General features: G+C 39.4%; 1 protein-coding gene across 1 annotated transcript in view; it reads right to left on the reverse strand.

Moving 5' to 3' along the window:
• LOC102810528 overlaps positions 1-17,595 on the reverse strand; it is a 373,438-nt gene that overhangs the window by 157,998 nt on the left and 197,845 nt on the right. Inside the window, exon 14 of the mRNA XM_006871864.1 lies at positions 11,725-11,937. Coding sequence (XP_006871926.1) covers positions 11,725-11,937 — 213 coding nt within the window. The remainder of the gene's footprint in view (positions 1-11,724; positions 11,938-17,595) is intronic.

Genomic DNA, 17,595 nt, shown 5'->3' on the forward strand with positions numbered 1-17,595 from the left:
TGATTGGTCTTCATTTTGTGACCTGAAGTGATTATCCTCCAATTTTGATTTGTTGTAAATCTTAACCTCTGCCTGTGGTTACTAAAACAAAATTAGATTATGTTATAGATGATCAGCTTAAGTTTGTTATGCTAATGAGGCCTGTCTCATTAATGGGAGATGCAGCACCCTTACCTAAAGTGATAGCAAGAGTTATGGTGTGGCGCTGTGGGATAAGCACCAGACTGTTAACCACAAGGTTGGTTAACACAGGGTCGCTATGAGTCAGAACTGACTTGATGGAATATAACAATAACAATAATAAAGTGATAACATATCTTTAACCTTCCATTAAATACAACTAGGGAAAAGAATGGAGCTGGCTATGGCGCTGTGAGATAAGCACTGTACTGTTAACCAAGGTTGGCAGTTCAAACCCATCAGCCTCTTCTTAGAAACCCTATACAGGTTCACCATGTTTAATGACTAGCTTGACAGGTAACAACAGGGAACAGAACAGAATAAAAATAAAACAATATAACTAAATTTCAAATCAGTAAACCTTTATTGTTGTGAAATGCCAGCAAATTGGTTCCAACTCATAGTAAACCGATATAGGGTTTCTGAGAAGTGGTTGCTGGGTTTGAACTGCCAATCTTGTGTTTAGAAGTCTGGTGCTTACCTTACAGTGCCACACCAGGACTCCTTTAGTTTCCTTTATTCCCTATTTCCTCTTTCATTTAAAAATTTCCTCTTTCATTTAAAAATCTCTGCTTCACCCTAAAATAAATACAAACTGATTGGGTTCTGGGTATAAAAGATCATTGTACTTTATGTGTTTTTTTCACATTATTAACAAGTAGTAGCTGGACCTAGCTTGGAATATCTAATGTATGCTAACACCCCTGCAGATTAACACATTTTCCTCTAGCTTGTTCCTTTGGTGAAGGACAACTTCTAGTCTCCATCATCCAAGTGGCATCACTTATTCATTTATACATTCATTCACTGAATATGTGTTGAGCATCTATCACATGTGAGGCCTTGTTCTAGGTTTTGAAATATATTAATAAACAAAGCAAGTAAGAATCTCTTCTCCATGATGCCACATTCTAGTAATACACATTCTATGTTAAAAAAAAAAAAAAATCAGTTGCCATGAAATCAACTTTGACACATTGAGAACCTATATGCATCTGTGCTCCACAGGGCTTTCAATGATTCATAGTTTTGGAAGTAAATTGTCAGGTCTTTCTTCTGAGGTGTCACTGGGTAACCATCAAACTTTTGGGTGGCAGCCAAGTCTTTTATTGTTTACACGACCCACATATTATTTGCTGCTGCTGTTGTTAGTTGCCATTGTTAGTACACACAATGTCAACCCATGTGTGCACAGTAGAATTGGTGATACGGTTTTCAAGGCTGTGACCTTTTGTAAGAAGATGACCAGACCTGTCTTGAAATCACCTCTGGGTAACTTTGAACTACCCATATTTCGGCTAGTAATAGAGTACTTAACTGCTTATTGGAGTATTATTAATGCTACTCATCAAGCTTACATTTTTCTAGACTGTACCATTCAACAATTTACTCCTTTCTTAAACTCTATTTGTTCCTATTGTTATTAACTTCTGTTGAGTCAGTTCAGACTCATAGCAACCCCTTATAGGATTTCAAAGAAGTAGCATTGTTGCTATATACAATATACAAAGCACCTAGGTATATTCTTCAAATTGCAGTCTACTATAGCAAAATTAAATGTGAGACCAATTTTTAGAAAATTCTAAAAAAATAATTTATCTTTCATGTGGATATGTGAGTCCTTGTGTGGTGTTGTAGGATAAGCACTAGACTGCTAATCACAAGGTTAGTGGTTCAAACCCACCAGCTGGTCCTTCAAAACTCTATACAGGGTGGCTATGAGTTGAAATCCATTCAATGGCACTGAACAACAACACATGCAGGCAAGCAATTTTTTTAAGTCATTTTTTTTAGTAATTGATGATCCTGGTGTGGCACTATGGGTTAATGCACCAGACAGCAAAGCTGTTTGAACTGCAAGGTCAGTGGTTCAAGCTGACCTGTTGCTCCTTGGAAACACTATACAGGGTCGCTATGCATCAGAATCAACTCGATGGCACTTGTCAACAACAACAAATTCATGGTCCGTTCCACAGGCTGCCCCTGGCCTTGTTTTCACTGATGTTATGGAGCTTTTCCATCGTCTCTTTCCGCAACTATAGTCAATTTGATTTCTTTGTATTTCATCTGGTGAAGTCCATGTGTATAGTCGTCTCTTATGCTGTCTAAAGAAGGTATTTGAAATAAACAAATCATTCATTTGGCAGAATTCTGTCATGCATTCTCCAGCATCATTTCTATCACCAAGGCCATATTTTCCAACTACTGATCCTTCCTCTTTGTTCCCAGCCTTTGCATTCCAATCACCAGTAATGATCAATACATCTTGATTGCATGTTTAATTGATTTCAGATTGAAGAAGTTGGTAGAATGCTTCTATTTCATCCTCACTGGCTTTAGTGGTTGGTGCTTAAATTTGAATAATAATGGTATTAACTGGTCTTCCCTATAGGCGCATGGATATTATTATCCTATCACAGACAGCACAGTGTTGTACCTCATGACTGATCTGGATATGTTATGTTCTTTTTGACAGTGAATGCAACACCATTCCTCTTCAATTTGTCAATTATGGCTTAGTAAACCATGTGGTCATCAGATTCAAAATGGCCAATACCAGTCCATTTCAGCTCACTAATGTCTGAGATATCAATGTTTATGCATTCCATTTCATTTTTGACAACTTCCAATTTTCCCAGATTCATACTTGGTACATTCCATGTCTGTAATCAATGGATGTTTACAGCTGTTTCTCTTCATTTTGAGTTGTGCCCCATAAGTAAATGAATGTCCTGCAGGCTTTTCTTCTATGGGCTTTACTCCATTCACATCATTATAGTCAACTCTACTTTGAGGAGGCAGCTTTTCCCCAGTCACATTTTGAGTGCCTTCCCAACCTAAGGGGCTCATTTTCCGGCACTACATCTGACACTGTTTATCTGCTATTCATATGGTTTTCAGTGACTAAATATTCAGAAATAGTTCATCACTCCTTCTTCCTAATGTCTTAGTCTGGAAGCTCATCTGAACCTGTTCACCATGGGTGACTCTGCTGGTATTTAAAATACCGGTGGTATAGCTTTCAGAATCACAGCAACTCACAAGCCACCACAGTATGACAAACTGACAGATGAGTGGTGGCCTTAGAAACCTTACACTGAGTCATTATGAATTGGAATCAACTCAAAGACACTTAACAACAACAACAATGTGATACCAAACTTACCAGTTGCTACTTGGGTGCTAAACAACAATGTGATATCAGCTCTTAGTGAGATGTTATTTTTGAGGATTTTTAAGTATTGGAATTTAATACAAACCAGACTCTGATGTGGCACTGTTGGTTAATATGCTGGACTGCAAAATTGGCTTAGACTAAAAGGCTGGCAGTTCAAGCTCACCACCTGCTCCTCTGAAACCCTGTACAGGGTCGCTATGAGTTGGATGCCAACTGGATGGCACTTAGTAACAAGTAATAAGTAAAGACTCTGGTTTTTCTCACTTTGAGATTGCCATCAATTTTTTTGTGATGTAAATAATCCATTGATACAATTATACTGCATGCTGGTATTAGAAAAAAGAATTGAAATAATTCAAAGTAAAATGAGGCATTGTGGGCAGTTTGAGAGAGAAGGGAGACTTGTTTGCACTGCGTTTAAGGATGTTTTCAGAAAAGTAAGACAATCGTTGGTACATTCAATTCACAGGGGAGCAAATTTGCTGACTCTTCCTTACCCCATAACTATTGATTACATAAACCTTATTTCAAAGGCAAAAAGGAAACCACACTCTTGTTGTTATTGTCAAGCGCCCTTGAGTAAGCTCTGACCACAGCAACCCTGCACAGATTCTCCAAGATGTGACTGTCTTGGGGTATGTACAGCCAGAGTACTCCTCAGAATCAAGTATGGTAAGACTGTGTCACTCATATGTTGGCCATGTTATCAGGAGGGGAAAGTGGAGGGTCAGAGAAAAATAGGACGACCCTCAACCAGATGGACTGACACAGTGGCAGCAACAATGGTTCAGCCTTAACAACTGTGATGATGCTTCAGGACCAGGCAGTGTTTCCTTCTGTTGTGCATAATGTCACTCAAAGGTGCCTAACAACAACATGATAATTCTTTCCTACTTACTAAGAACCATTGTTGATACCCTGGATACTGCCTTGGTCCCTCTTGGTTACTGGCAGGTCAGTACAAACCCCTGACTAGGACCTTACCCTGATGGGTCTCCAGAGGGAGAGCTGGGGCAGACCATCTTATCCTATTGAGGTCACCAAGGAGTTATCCAGAGTGCTTACTGACAAACAAATGCTTAAGACATCCAATCTGTACTCATTTTAGCAAGAGTGAGGCTTTTTTTTATTTGATTTTGCAAAATCAGGCGCCAAACCCAGAAGGCATGGGCAGATGCAGTGCACAGCAATTTCACATAGAATTTTTATCTCCTAGCTGGAAAAAGTTCTTCCCATAGTTCCTCACTGACTGAGTACTATGCAGTTAGCAATCTTCCCAGAAGTTGCCTACTTTCCCTTCATGATAGCATTCTTATTTAAAGTTCCTAGTTGTTGAACAGGTTCCTTTCCCCCTCCCCCAATTCATCCTGCTCACATACCTCAGATGCATGAACTTCTATTGTTACACTAGCCAATAATTCCAATTAGCAACTTCCTGGACCCCTTGTTCCTGAAAATGGATTATCCTAAGAATTATTTCTTACAATAAACAAGTATTGTGTGTACATATGTATGTGTGCATGTGTGTGTATTTGGCATTTGTGTGTGTCTTTTGGCACATTCTTTGTTTTTCCTACAATCTCTGTATCTTTTTCCCTTTCTGTTCATGCTTAGCTAGTTCTATTTATATTGTTTTGAGGTTTGTTTTTCATTTCAAATTAACAACCTTACAATTGTCCCTAGTGAAGTGGATGCTATTTGGTGCTAACTTGAGTCTCTACTACATCAAAATCTATTAAAGTGATTTACTCCTACAGCATAAGCATTTCATTGTAACAGAAATAGAAACATTTGTTACAGAATCAGCATCACTTGATTTAAACATAAGTGTGTTTGCCTGTAAGAAATGTTTTCAGATGCACAGTGGCAGAGATGTGGAAACATTAATCTTCTATTCAATTCCATTTATTCCAATAAACATGTGTTGAGTAGTTGCCAGGACTGAGGTACTGTTAGGATTTTAAGGTATATCATTATGACCATTCTTTACATTTATCTTTGAATATGTCTTAAATTTCTTTTGTGATTATAATATGCCTTCCTATAACCTCTAAACGCATGCAAACCAGGGTGATTCAGATGGTTATTACATTCTGATTTTAAGAGTCATGTTATTCCGGCTTGAGGATTTCTGGTCAGACCAATATTGCTCCTTGAGAGCAAATTTGAGATTATTTTGACTGAAAAGGCCTGTTACTAAAATTTTAGATATGGAATTTTAAAGTCAAACAACTAAATTAAGGATTCATTAAGTAACTTTATAATATAAAGAAAAACACCACAATTGGAGTTGTTGTTGTTGTTAGGTGCCATCAAGTCGGTACTGACTCATAGCGACCCTCTACACAGCAGAACAAAACACTGCCTGATCCTGGGCCAACCTCACTACTGTTGCCAAGCTTGAGTCCATTGATGCTGCCACTTGCCCAATCCATATCGTTGGGGGTCTTCCTCTCCTTCTCACAATCGTTGCTAAGCTTGAGCCCATTGCTGCTATCGCTGTGCTGATCCATCTCGTTAAGGTCTTCCTCTTTTTCTCTGACCCTCCACCTTACCAAACATGATCTCCTTCTCCAGTGACTGCTCCCTCCTGACAATATGTATGAAGTATGAGAGATGAAGTTTGGCTATCTTGACCTCCAAGGAGCACTCTGACTGCACTTCTTCCAAAACAGATCTATTGGTTCTTCTGGCAGCCCATGGCACTTTTAGTATTCTCCTCCAACACCGTAACTCAAAAGCATCAATTCTTTATGGTCTTCCTTATTCACTGTCCAGCTTTCGCATGTATATGAGGTTACTGAAAATACCATGGCTTGTGTCAGGCACACCTTAGTCCTCAAGCTGACATCTTTGCTCTTCAACACTTTAAAAAGTGTTGAATTGGAGTAGTTGGAGCAAAATACAAATAATGATATTCTTTCTTTAAAAAATATCAGATCAAAGATGAAACCTTAATGTAGTTTCAATAACAACATCATCAGGAGCTAGTCTGGAGTGTTCCTCCTATCTTAACTAGCTACACAGAGAAGCCCTCATTGACCCTGATGTTCTGTTACTGTCTGAGAAGACAGCAGTCAAGGGACCAATCCTGCTGCAAATGAAATGCTCAGATGACTGATCTGGACTGAGTCTGATCATTCAAAGAATTATATTGAAAATAGAAATGCTTCCCCTGCCAATGTTTGATGACTACACAAAAGGATTTATTAGGTCATGTACTTGGAACAGCTTTAGGTAGACACGTTGCTGGTGTTTGCTTTACTGATTGTTTTCTTGTATGAATGTAGGGGTTAGAAAAGATCATCACAAATATAAATAAGACAGTTCAGCTTTGCCACATAGCACTGACACTCCAAAATATCAGTCTGTGTCCTCTCTTTGCTTCCCTCACTCATCTTGTTACAATATTAGGAAATTCACCTTTGGCCTGAAAAGTGGCACACTTTCTTTTGATTTACCGAGCATTCAATTTCCTTGAACAGGTTTGGAATTTTGAACAGAAATGCCAGGAGTTAGAAGCCTCTGAATATAGTAAGAGTCTTCAGTTTGGTGTGACAGGTGGGTGAATTTTATTGACTGTGGTATAAAGATTTAATAGGTCAAAGAAACTCCCAAAATCTTCACTTAAAGTGAAGATTTTTAGCATTGCTTTAAAAAAAAAAAAAAGTAAGGTTTCACTTCTGTCTAACCCCCAGTACCTCTCAAAGGCACACTGACTGCCCCAGCATGGCACATCCTCAGAAGTCACTGCCTGAGTGGGAGCAATAGAAACAGGGTCTCAGTAGGAAAAATGATGCCCTAGTACCATACCCAGGAAATGCCTCACCCGTATTTGGGGCACCAAGTTTGCTTGCTCTCCCCTAAGTTGCTGCTCACATGGCAATTGTAAAGCTTTCAGTATGCTGAACTGGTGGTAACAAGCAGAGTTTTGAATTCCACTCAATTTACATGAACCTAGTATTTCTTGTTTGCCCATTGAGAAGACCCTTGTATCTGTCTCCTTTCCATTCAGCTACTGCTCCCTGAGCAGCACAAATGGTAGGTACTGTACTACTAGTCAATAGGTTCTAAGTGTTAATCTACACAAAAGCACCTTGGAAGACAGGCCTGTTGATCCACACAGCCTTGAAAATCCTATAGAGAAGTTCTACTCTGGACAGACGGGTTGCCATGAGTTGGAATCAACTCGATAACTAGTAACAACACTGAGTTGCCTTGAGAGGGCTCTAATGAGTGACTAACACTGTAGACTGATGCTATGCACCCAAGACATGACACATACAACTCTCAGACCTGCAGCATCTCTGTGCACTGTGCTCTCAAATGGCCTGACTTCCTTATGTCAATGTTCTTTATAATTCCTTATGTTTATGTCCCTCTAGTGTTACCAGTATTCCTAGGTTCTTCATTTTGGCTATCTCTGCCCTAAAGAAAAGGTAAAGACACCTCTGATTTTTGCTATTGATTTTATTTTTGATTGGTTTATAAAATACCATTAAGGAGAAGTGACACTTGAATTTGAAACACCAATGCATAATGGTCCACCTCAGCTCCTAAATGTAGAGGCAGTCTTAAACCTAGTTTTGAAACTTGAGAATTCCATCAGGAAAGGAAAAGGTGAGTTTCCGGTGTTGATGCAAATCACAACACAGCATAGGGTACAAGGTGTTCTACCACTTACTCATTCCAGATCTCAACTCTAATGTGACAAATGGCAACAAAGGTGGTTCTAGGAAAAATGTATAAAATGGATAAGTGTTTGGAATCAACTCTTCTCATGGATCCTGACTCAGGTTTTCTCCTGGGGACAGCCTAGGTTCTCACCTATTATCCTGAATATTCCAAAATAGTGCTTTGGGGTGACTGACCTGGACAGGGACTCAGTCCAGCACTTCCTGGGTGAGTCTACTAACAAGGAAGACTGTTTCTCCATTTGAAGGATTGTTGTTGTTGTTATGTGCCGTCGAGTCAGTTCCAACCCATAGTAACAGGGTTTCTGAGGCTGTAAATCTTTACGGGAGCAGAAAGTCTCATTTTTCTCCCATGGAGCAGCTGGTAGTTTCGAACTGCTGACCTTGCGGTTCACAGCCTGATTCGTAACCACTACGCTACCAGAGCTCCTTTAAGGATAAACACCAACAATTCCTAGGTAGTGAGATAATATTTCATCTCTCATATGTCAGACATATTGTCAGGAGGGACCAGTAACTGTAGGACATCATGTTTGATAAGGTGGAGGGTAAGAGAAAAAGAGGAAGACCCCCAACAAGATGGACTGGCCAAGTGGCAGCATCAACGGACTCAAGCATGACAACAGTAGTGGGGTTGGCCCATGATCGAGCAGTGTTTTGTTCTGCTGTGCATAAGGTCGCTATGAGTTGGTACCAACTCAATGGCACCTAACAACAGGATGACACTGTTAAGTTTCAGTCACCTTCCTGTGCTCACCATATTCTGCCAACTGAATGCCTTCTTCTATTCCCTAAGCATTATCAAACAGATAGGTCTGAATCACTCATAAAAAAGAAACAGGAGGGGAAAAACATGAGCATCTAACGTAAGACAGAAAGATTCTGCTATTAACTTGCAGAGGAATTTTAAATTGTATTCTCTTGGAAGCACAAGGTATCTGGGACAATGAGAGAGGTAGAAGAGACAGAGAACGACCATGAGACTAGAGAAAAGAAGGGACAATCCATGAAAATCATGATCCAGCTTGAGTATGACACAGCTAAATGGAAGCTGTAGGCACCAAGCTGTCCCTTTCCAAAGAGAAAGCCCATCACCCACTTTGGAGTCACACTCATCTGTGCCACCAGAAATTAGACTCAGAACCTTTCAAACACATACACACATACATATACACTAAACATATATCATGTACTAATAAACCACCTCAGGGAGCATGGTGGCTATGCACAATAAGCACAGGACTGCAAACTACAAGGTTAGCAGTTTGAGCCCATCAGCTGCTCCTCAAGGGAAAAAGTTAGGTTTTGTACTCCCGCAAAGGTGCATAACCTGAGAAACTCTACACAGGGTAATTATGAGTCTGAACTGACTCCATGGCACTGAATATACCACCTCACGGTACTGAGCCCCCTAAGAGCCCCCAGAAGAGAAAGTGTTGTATTTCTGCAGATGTTGGGATGAAGGGGGAAAGCTCCTTTCTGATCTTATTCCTATCGGGTGACTGCACATTAGTTGAAATTACTACTAGCAATATTTATTTTAAAATATCAATTAGCCTAATTATTTCAAAGACCATAAACATGGCACTGTCTCTTAAACTTGGTTTCTCATCGATGGAATAGCAGTATTACCTATTTCATAAAACTACTGGGAGTTTATCAAGGATACACATGTGTGTGTGTGTGTCTTCCTCTTTTGCACCCTGCACTATCAGTGCAGCTCTCATACCACTGCCAGCCTGGCACAAAGATAAGGGTTCAGAAAGCCATAGGTGGCCTAATCCCTTATCTTCAACCCCACAATTGCATATGAGTTCTCCCATGTATTCAGATGCCATAGTTGTAAGGAGAAAAGGGTGATAAGTATCTCTGAGAATTTTCCAGAAAGATCCGCTGAAACTAAACTGAAGGCTTCAAATAAGAATAGAGGAGAAGGTATTACCACATTTCTAAACAAATAATACATACGGTCATATACAATTTTGCATATTACATAACCATCTCCTATATGTTGTTTCCACAAGCATGCAACACCAATATATTTTTCATATGTTGAAGACATTAATTTCATTTTTTTTTTTTTTGTTCTGTGAGCTTAATTGTAAGTCTTTGTATTGGTGCCAATTGACTCAGAGGTTTGTTTCCCAGCAGTAGGACCAACCTCTGGAGTCTCTAAGGTAGCCTCTCTCCTGGCAGGATTCCTTGCCTGCTTGGCAAACTGCTTTTCAGAATGCAGGAAGAAATCTCTTTTTGTGCCCCAGACACATCCCTCATCAGACAGCTGGCCCTAGCCCAGGAAGTGAGTGGGTCTGTGCACCCTTGACTGGAGAGGCCACTCAGATGGGCACTGAAGCTGTGCACATTCCAACACATCCATCTGGTTGGCTGCCACACTTGGTTGTTTGAATTTACCGTCCACATGGACGCGTGCAGCAAGTAGGACAGTCACAGGTGCAGAGAGGTCATGTGTCCCTCACTCAGACAAGACTGGTCTGATTGGCTACCTGGGGTCGGGGGGCAGCTCTCAGGGCTCCCACCTATATCATTCTACCACCCTGCTTCTCATGGGATCAGCACCACAGGTCCCAGGTATGCTTGGGCAATGTCCTTCATCCTCAACAGGACAAGCCCTTGCTCAGGCTGTGGCAGCCCTAAGCCCAGCTCACCTCCCAATGTTATGCCCATCTCCAGCACAGCGTACCTGGACAGAGATTGCCTGCAAAGACTGCCACTGCTCTGAGGCCCAGCTGTGGACTGCCCCAGAGTGATCGTATAGTTTCAATAGTTTACTTTCCAATTATGGGAGTACTACCAAACTGGATCTATGACTTTGTAACCACGGCCTACACCTTCAGTATACAAATGTGATCAAAAGCAACACTTTGGGACTATTGAACGAGAGTGAATGAGGCTAAAATTCACTTCTGTAAATGTCAGGAGACACGTAGTGTATGCATGCTTATGCTATGTCAGAACTTTAACACAAAATATGTGTGTGTGTGTTTGATTTATGTGGGTGAACTTTTGTGAAAAACATAGTAATAGGCAAGTTTGATGGCCAACCTTATCTGCCCCCGTCCCTCACAGAAGAATTATGAATTCAAAAAAAAATGTTGCATCTGCATCCACATCCCCTCCCCTAAAGTTTCACACGTTTAATAAGGAATCCTCAAATTTAGAAGTTAAATTTAAAATTACTTCCTTACTCAAAGTACAAGGTTTGCAATGAAGGAAATGCAGGTGCGGAAAGAAGAATTTCAAAGGCAGTACTGTTGGGGCTCATCTAAAGTCTGGGTTCTCAAAGTGTGGTTCTTGGATCAACATCATCAATAACAGTTAGGACCTTATTAGAAATACAGACAATCAAGCCTTGCCTGAGTCTTTCTGAATTAACAACTGCTTCTGACATGACTCCCAGGTAACATATGCACAATAAAATTTGAGAAGCAATGTGTTAGTGGGCTGGACCGCTCCACTCACCACACCAAGACTGGCTGTCCAACCTATTTATTAAAGTTGCCAGGCAGGGCAGACCATCTCATATAAAATCCATTTTCTAGTATGTACATGTATTAAAACTAAAAATCAAAACTTTCAGGAAGTGCCATTCTTATATCTACTACTGGAAATTTTTAAAAACATTTGATCAGAAAAATATGAGCAGATGCTTACGTATCCATCACACCGGCCATCATTAATCCTCAGATACATCTGTGCATTCTTCACACTTTCAAACATGCAAATCCCAGGGCTGATTTTATGCACTTTCCAGTAGGATTTCTCAGACTGATTTCCCACTCCAGTGCAGCTTCCGTCTGACTGGAGACACAGCGCTTGGCGCAGGCTTGTAGCTAGCAGAACCACAGCATTATCAAGGAACATGCCCTTCAGAGCAACAAATAAAAGAGAAAGACAGTAAATAACAAGCTTGCATTTTACTAGAGGGAGATGGCTATCGCATCCACTCTTGTTAAGAAGTTCCACTTATCAGGATCCTCCCTTTCAGACATCTGAAAAGGAGGAAACGAAGGAAGCAAATAGTAAAACTGCATTATAAATTTACATTGATCATTATTTACTGAGAGTGGATTAATGTATAAAGTCAGATCAGGTATTACAGGGACTAAAAACAAAAATGGTTGTTGTTGTTAAGTGCCATCGAGTCGATTCCGACCCATAGCAACCCTGTATAGGGTTTCTATGAACCACCAACCTTGTAGTTCAAATGGCTTTGCAGTCTGACCCATTAGCCCACAGCACCACACCAGGGCTCCAAAAAATATATATATATACCCAAAGCAAAAATGTTTCTCTTAATTAATTTCCAATCCCTTTACACAAATAAGAGCCTCTGATAACACAAATGGTTAAGCAGTTAAGTGCTTGACTACAAACAAAAAGATTGGCATTTTGAAATCTGCTTCCAAAAGGTCACAGCCTTAGTGCAGTTCTACAAGAGTTGAAATTTATGGGCAACTATTTTGTTTGATGGGTAAGAAACAATATATTTAGTACTCGTACAAAGCAGAATTAAATGAGTGTTCTATAACAGTACCTGAATTAGACATGCATTCTATAGCTATTAGTTACTGTTCTTGCTGTGTGCTGTTGATTCTGTTCTAACTCATAGCGACCCTGTATAGGGTTTCCAAGGGGCAGTGAGTTCAAACAGTTAGCCTTGTGGTTCAAACTGACCTTGTGGTCTAGTGCTTTATCCCACAGGGGCACATCAGGACTCCTAGTTAACTGTATGCATGAGCAAATGAATGAAAATAAAAGTAACTATTTAAGCAAATCCTATGTAACCAATAACATAAACACATAGCCAGCTTTGGAAACTGATTGTTGTTGTTGTGTGCTTTGGAGTCAGTTCCAACTCATAGCAACAGGGTTTTCGAGGCTGTAAATCTGTACAGGAGCAGAAAGCCTCATCTTTCTCCCACGGAACAGCTGATTGTTTCGAACTGCTGACCATGAGGTTAGCAGCCCAATTCGTAACCACTACGCTATCAGAGCTCCTTTGAAAACTGATTAAAACATTAACACAGCAAAAAAAAAAAAAAGACAAAAAGCAAAAAAGAAAAAAAAAAAAACAACATTAACACAAAAAAAAAAGACATAAATAGACAAAAAACAAATAGTGAATAAACATATGAAAATATTACCTACATTTATACTTTTTAAAAATGCAAGTTAAAATTAGATAGTCATTCCTCCAGAAAACTGTCATATTTTTTTCTTTAACAACTCAACACTGAGGTCAATGAGGTGGGCACTCTCCTATGCAGCAGAATGTAGCACAAATTAGAACATTACTTGAAAGAAATCTGGTAATGTGCTTCAAGTGTCTTAAAAGTTTCATGTCCCAATCCTTAAATTAAATATCTAATTATCTAAGTTAATGAAGCAATCAAAGAAGTGGTCAAAGACATATGTCTAAGTGTGACTCATAATACAGAAGTGATTAAATAAAAATAGAATAAATGTCCAATAACAAAAGAGTTGCATATACCATAAGACTATGAAAAATTCATAGAAAGAAATCCATTAAATTTTCGTTCCATTTTTCCATGAATTTTTTTGAAGCCTCCTCAAATATATAGATTCCTGGTGTGGCATCATAGAACCTCAAGGTCAATTTGAACCAAAAGGTCAGGGGTTTGAACTTACCCAGCTGCTCTTTGGAAACCCTATGCAGAGTTATTACGAGTTAGAAATGAATTGATGGCACTTAACAACAACAACAACAACAACAACACATATATGAAGCCAAGTCAGAAAGTATTGCTACAAAATCATAGCAATCTTTATTAACAAAGATATCAAAATGGGAAGCTATTGTTTCTCAGTATACACTTCATCTAGGTCTACACGAGTCGGGCTGCAAACCTTAAGGTCAGCATCTTGAAACTACCACGCATTTTATCAGAGAAAGATGAGGCTTTCTAATCCAATAAAGATTTACAACCTCAGAAACCCTCTGCAGGTCGCTATGAGTCGGAACTGACTCCACAGCACATCACCGCCGCCATCACCATATCCTTCTGAAAGGATTGTTTCCACCTATCTAATCCTTCTTGAAAGAATTCTACACTCTTCTATTTATACTGGTGGTTGTGGTTATGTGCTGTGGAATCGGTTCTGACTCACAGTGACCCTGTACAGGGTTTTTGAGGCTGTAAATCTTTACAGGAGCAGAAAGCCTCATCCAGAATAGCTGGTAGTTTCGAACTGCTGACCTTGCAGATCGCAGCCTGATTCCTAACCACTACGCTACTAGAGCTCCTTTCTATTTATACTACATCAGTACAACAGTTTTGGTCTCAAGGGAATCAAATCATGTTCCTTTTAAATGTTCTTTGAGTTCTAGGAATTAAAAAAAGTCTGACAGGCTAAGATACAATTGTACCATGAATGGAGTAAAATTTTCCAATGTAATTCTTCTAGTGCAGACCTTGCTACCCTCAAACAACAGGTATATTGTTGTCATGGGAAAAAAATCATTTGTCACAAATTTCCCAGTCTTTTTCTCACCAATACAGATTTTCATTTTCTCAAAAATTCTTCCTACTAAGATCTGTGATCATCAAAATGTCTTCCTAATAAGCCCCAGTGATTGTCCTGTGTCCTTGTGAATTGTCCCTTTGGAATCCCAAAAAGCAGCTGTTATAACCTTCTATCTGGTAGTGTAGTGGTTACGAATCGGGCTGTGAACCACAAGGTCAGCAGTTCGAAACTACCAGCTGTTCTGTTGGAGAAAGATGAGGCTTTCTGCTCCCATAAAGATTTACAGCCTCAAAAACCCTGTACAGGGTTGCTATGAGTCGGAATCGACTCCACAGCACATAACAACAACAACAACATAACCTTCTAAGCTGACAGCTCTGACTTGAATTTAACTGGCCAACTAGGTCCCTCACCCCAGAAGCAATGTGTGTTGATCGGACCTATTTTTGAAGGCACCCTAGTCAGACTAACACTAGGGCGTATTACTGAGAGAATTTGTCTGTAGTCATTTACTGATTGCAGAGACATATTTAAACATGTTTTGTATGGAATACCCTTGTACATGTATAAATTGAAACCTAATAGCAATACCTTTGACTTATCTATCCTTTAAAAGGTTCATGGAAAATTCCATTTTCTTTTAAGAGACTTCAAAGAGTGAAAAACAAAACTGAACTAAAAGGTAATGAAGTCCCTATGTATGTGTGTATGTGTATTTATGTAGGACTTCTGGTATGGTAGGATCAGCACTAGACTGTAAACCACAAGGTCAGCTATTCAAGCTATTCAAGCTGCTCCTTGGAAAACCCTATACAGGGTGGCTATGAGTTGGAACCAACTTGACAGCACTTAATAAGAACAACCATGTAAGTATATATACCTATATGTAGTAATAGTTCTTACATTGAAATGTTTAGGTGTCGGTTCCCACTTATAGTAAACCTATGTACAAAAGAACGAAACACTGCCAGGTCCTGAGCCAGCATTATAATCACTCCTAAATTTGAGCCCATTGTTGCAGCCACTGTGTTAGTCCATCTCCTTGAGGGTCTTCCTCCTTTTTGTTGACCCTCTAATTTACCAAATAGGATATCCTTCTCCAAGGACAGTCTCTCCCGATGACATGGCCAAAGCACTTGACACAAAGTGTTTCCATCCTTGCATCTAAGGAGCATTCGGGCCATATTTCTTCTAAGGCAGATTATTTGTTCATTCTTCTGGCAGTCCCGGGCATACTTAATGTTCTTCACTAACATAATAATTCAAAAGCATAAATTCTTCTTCAGTCTTCCTAATTCATTGTCCATCTTTCACATGCAGATGAAGTAATTGAAAATACCATGTTTTGGGTCAGGAATATCTTGGTCGTCTTTGCTTTTTAATACTTAAAAAGATCTTTTATAGCAGATATGCCCTACATAATACGCCCTATGAGTTCTTGACTGCTGCTTACCTGGGTAGTCATTGTGGGTCCAAAGCAAAATGAAATCCTTGACAACTTCAATCTTTTCTCCATTTATCATGATGTTGCTTATTGGTACAATTGTGATGATTTTTGTTCCATTTATGTTGTGATGCAATCTATATTGAAGGTTGTAGTCTTTGATCTTCATCAATAAATACTTCATGTCCTCTTCATTTTAGCCAGCAAATTTGTATCATCTGTGTATCATAGGTTTTTGGTGAATCTTCCTCCAATCCTGATGCCTTGTTCTTTTTCATATGGTCCAGCTTCTCAAATTATTTGCTCTGGACACAGATTGAATAAGTATGGTGAATTTTTACAAACCTGAAGCACAACTTTCCTGATTTTCTTCAAAGCAGTCCCCCCTTATTCTGTTCAAATGACTGACTGCCTCTTGGTCCATAGAGCACAATTAAATCTTTCTTGAATTACTCTTTTTCACAATGTTAGCCATAATTTTTTTTTTTTTTTTTTTTGGTCCACACAGTTATATGCATTTGCATAGTAAGTAAACACAGGTAAAATTCTCTTTGGTATTCCCTGCTTTCAACCAAGATCCATCTAATAACAGTATTATTATTCCACATTCTCTTTTGAATATATTTTAATTTCTGGCAGTTTCAGTGTTTTGAATTATCATCAGTAAAATTTTATTTGTGAGTGGTATTATTAGATAATTTCCATATTCTGTTGGATCACCTTTCTTTGGAATGGGTACAAATCAGGATCTTTTCCAACTGGTTGGCCAGGTGGCTCTTTTCCAAATTTCTTGCCATAGAGTGTGCACCTCCAGTACTGTATCCATTTGTTGAAACATTTTAATTGGCACTCTTTTAATTCCTGGCACCTTACTTTTCACCTGTTCCTTCAGTGCAGTTGGACTTTTTCCTTCAATACCATCAGTTCTTGATCATGTGCCACCACTTGGAATGGTTGAACATCAACCAGTTCTTTTTCAGGCATGTTGTTGTTGTTATGTGCTGTTTAGTCAGTTCCAACACATAGCAACCCTGTATAGGGTTTCTGAGGAGCGGATGGTGACTTTGAACCACTGACCTTGCAGTTCAAACTGGCCTTGAGGTCAAGTGCTTATCCTATGGTGCCACATCAGGACTCCTGTGGTATTGTTGATGTTAAGTGCCGTTGAGTCAGTTCCACCCACAGCGACCCTGTATAGGGTTTCCAAAGAGCAGCTGGTGCTCTTTGGACCTTGCAGTCCAGCACATTACCCCACAGTGCTACATCAGGACTCCCCCGTGATATAGTGAACTCTTATTTATTCCTTTCATCTTCTTTAGATGCTTTCTGAGTCATTCAATATTATCCATAGACTCCTTCTGAATTGCATTTCAAGGTTTGAATTTTTTCTTTGTTTTTCTTTATTTATTGTTTGAAAATTATGCACTGTTAAAATCATGTTGTTTTGGAAATGAATGTGAAAAATTGTTTATTTTATCCTATAGTACCATACCATAACTCTCTTTATTGAATGGTGTTGGTGGCTATGTGCTGTGAAGTCTATTCCAACTCACAGTGACCCTGCACAGGGTTTCTGAAGCTGTAAATCTTTA

The sequence above is a fragment of the Chrysochloris asiatica genome, unplaced genomic scaffold, assembly GCF_000296735.1.
Source record: "Chrysochloris asiatica unplaced genomic scaffold, ChrAsi1.0 scaffold00176, whole genome shotgun sequence".
NCBI lineage: Eukaryota > Metazoa > Chordata > Mammalia > Afrosoricida > Chrysochloridae > Chrysochloris > Chrysochloris asiatica.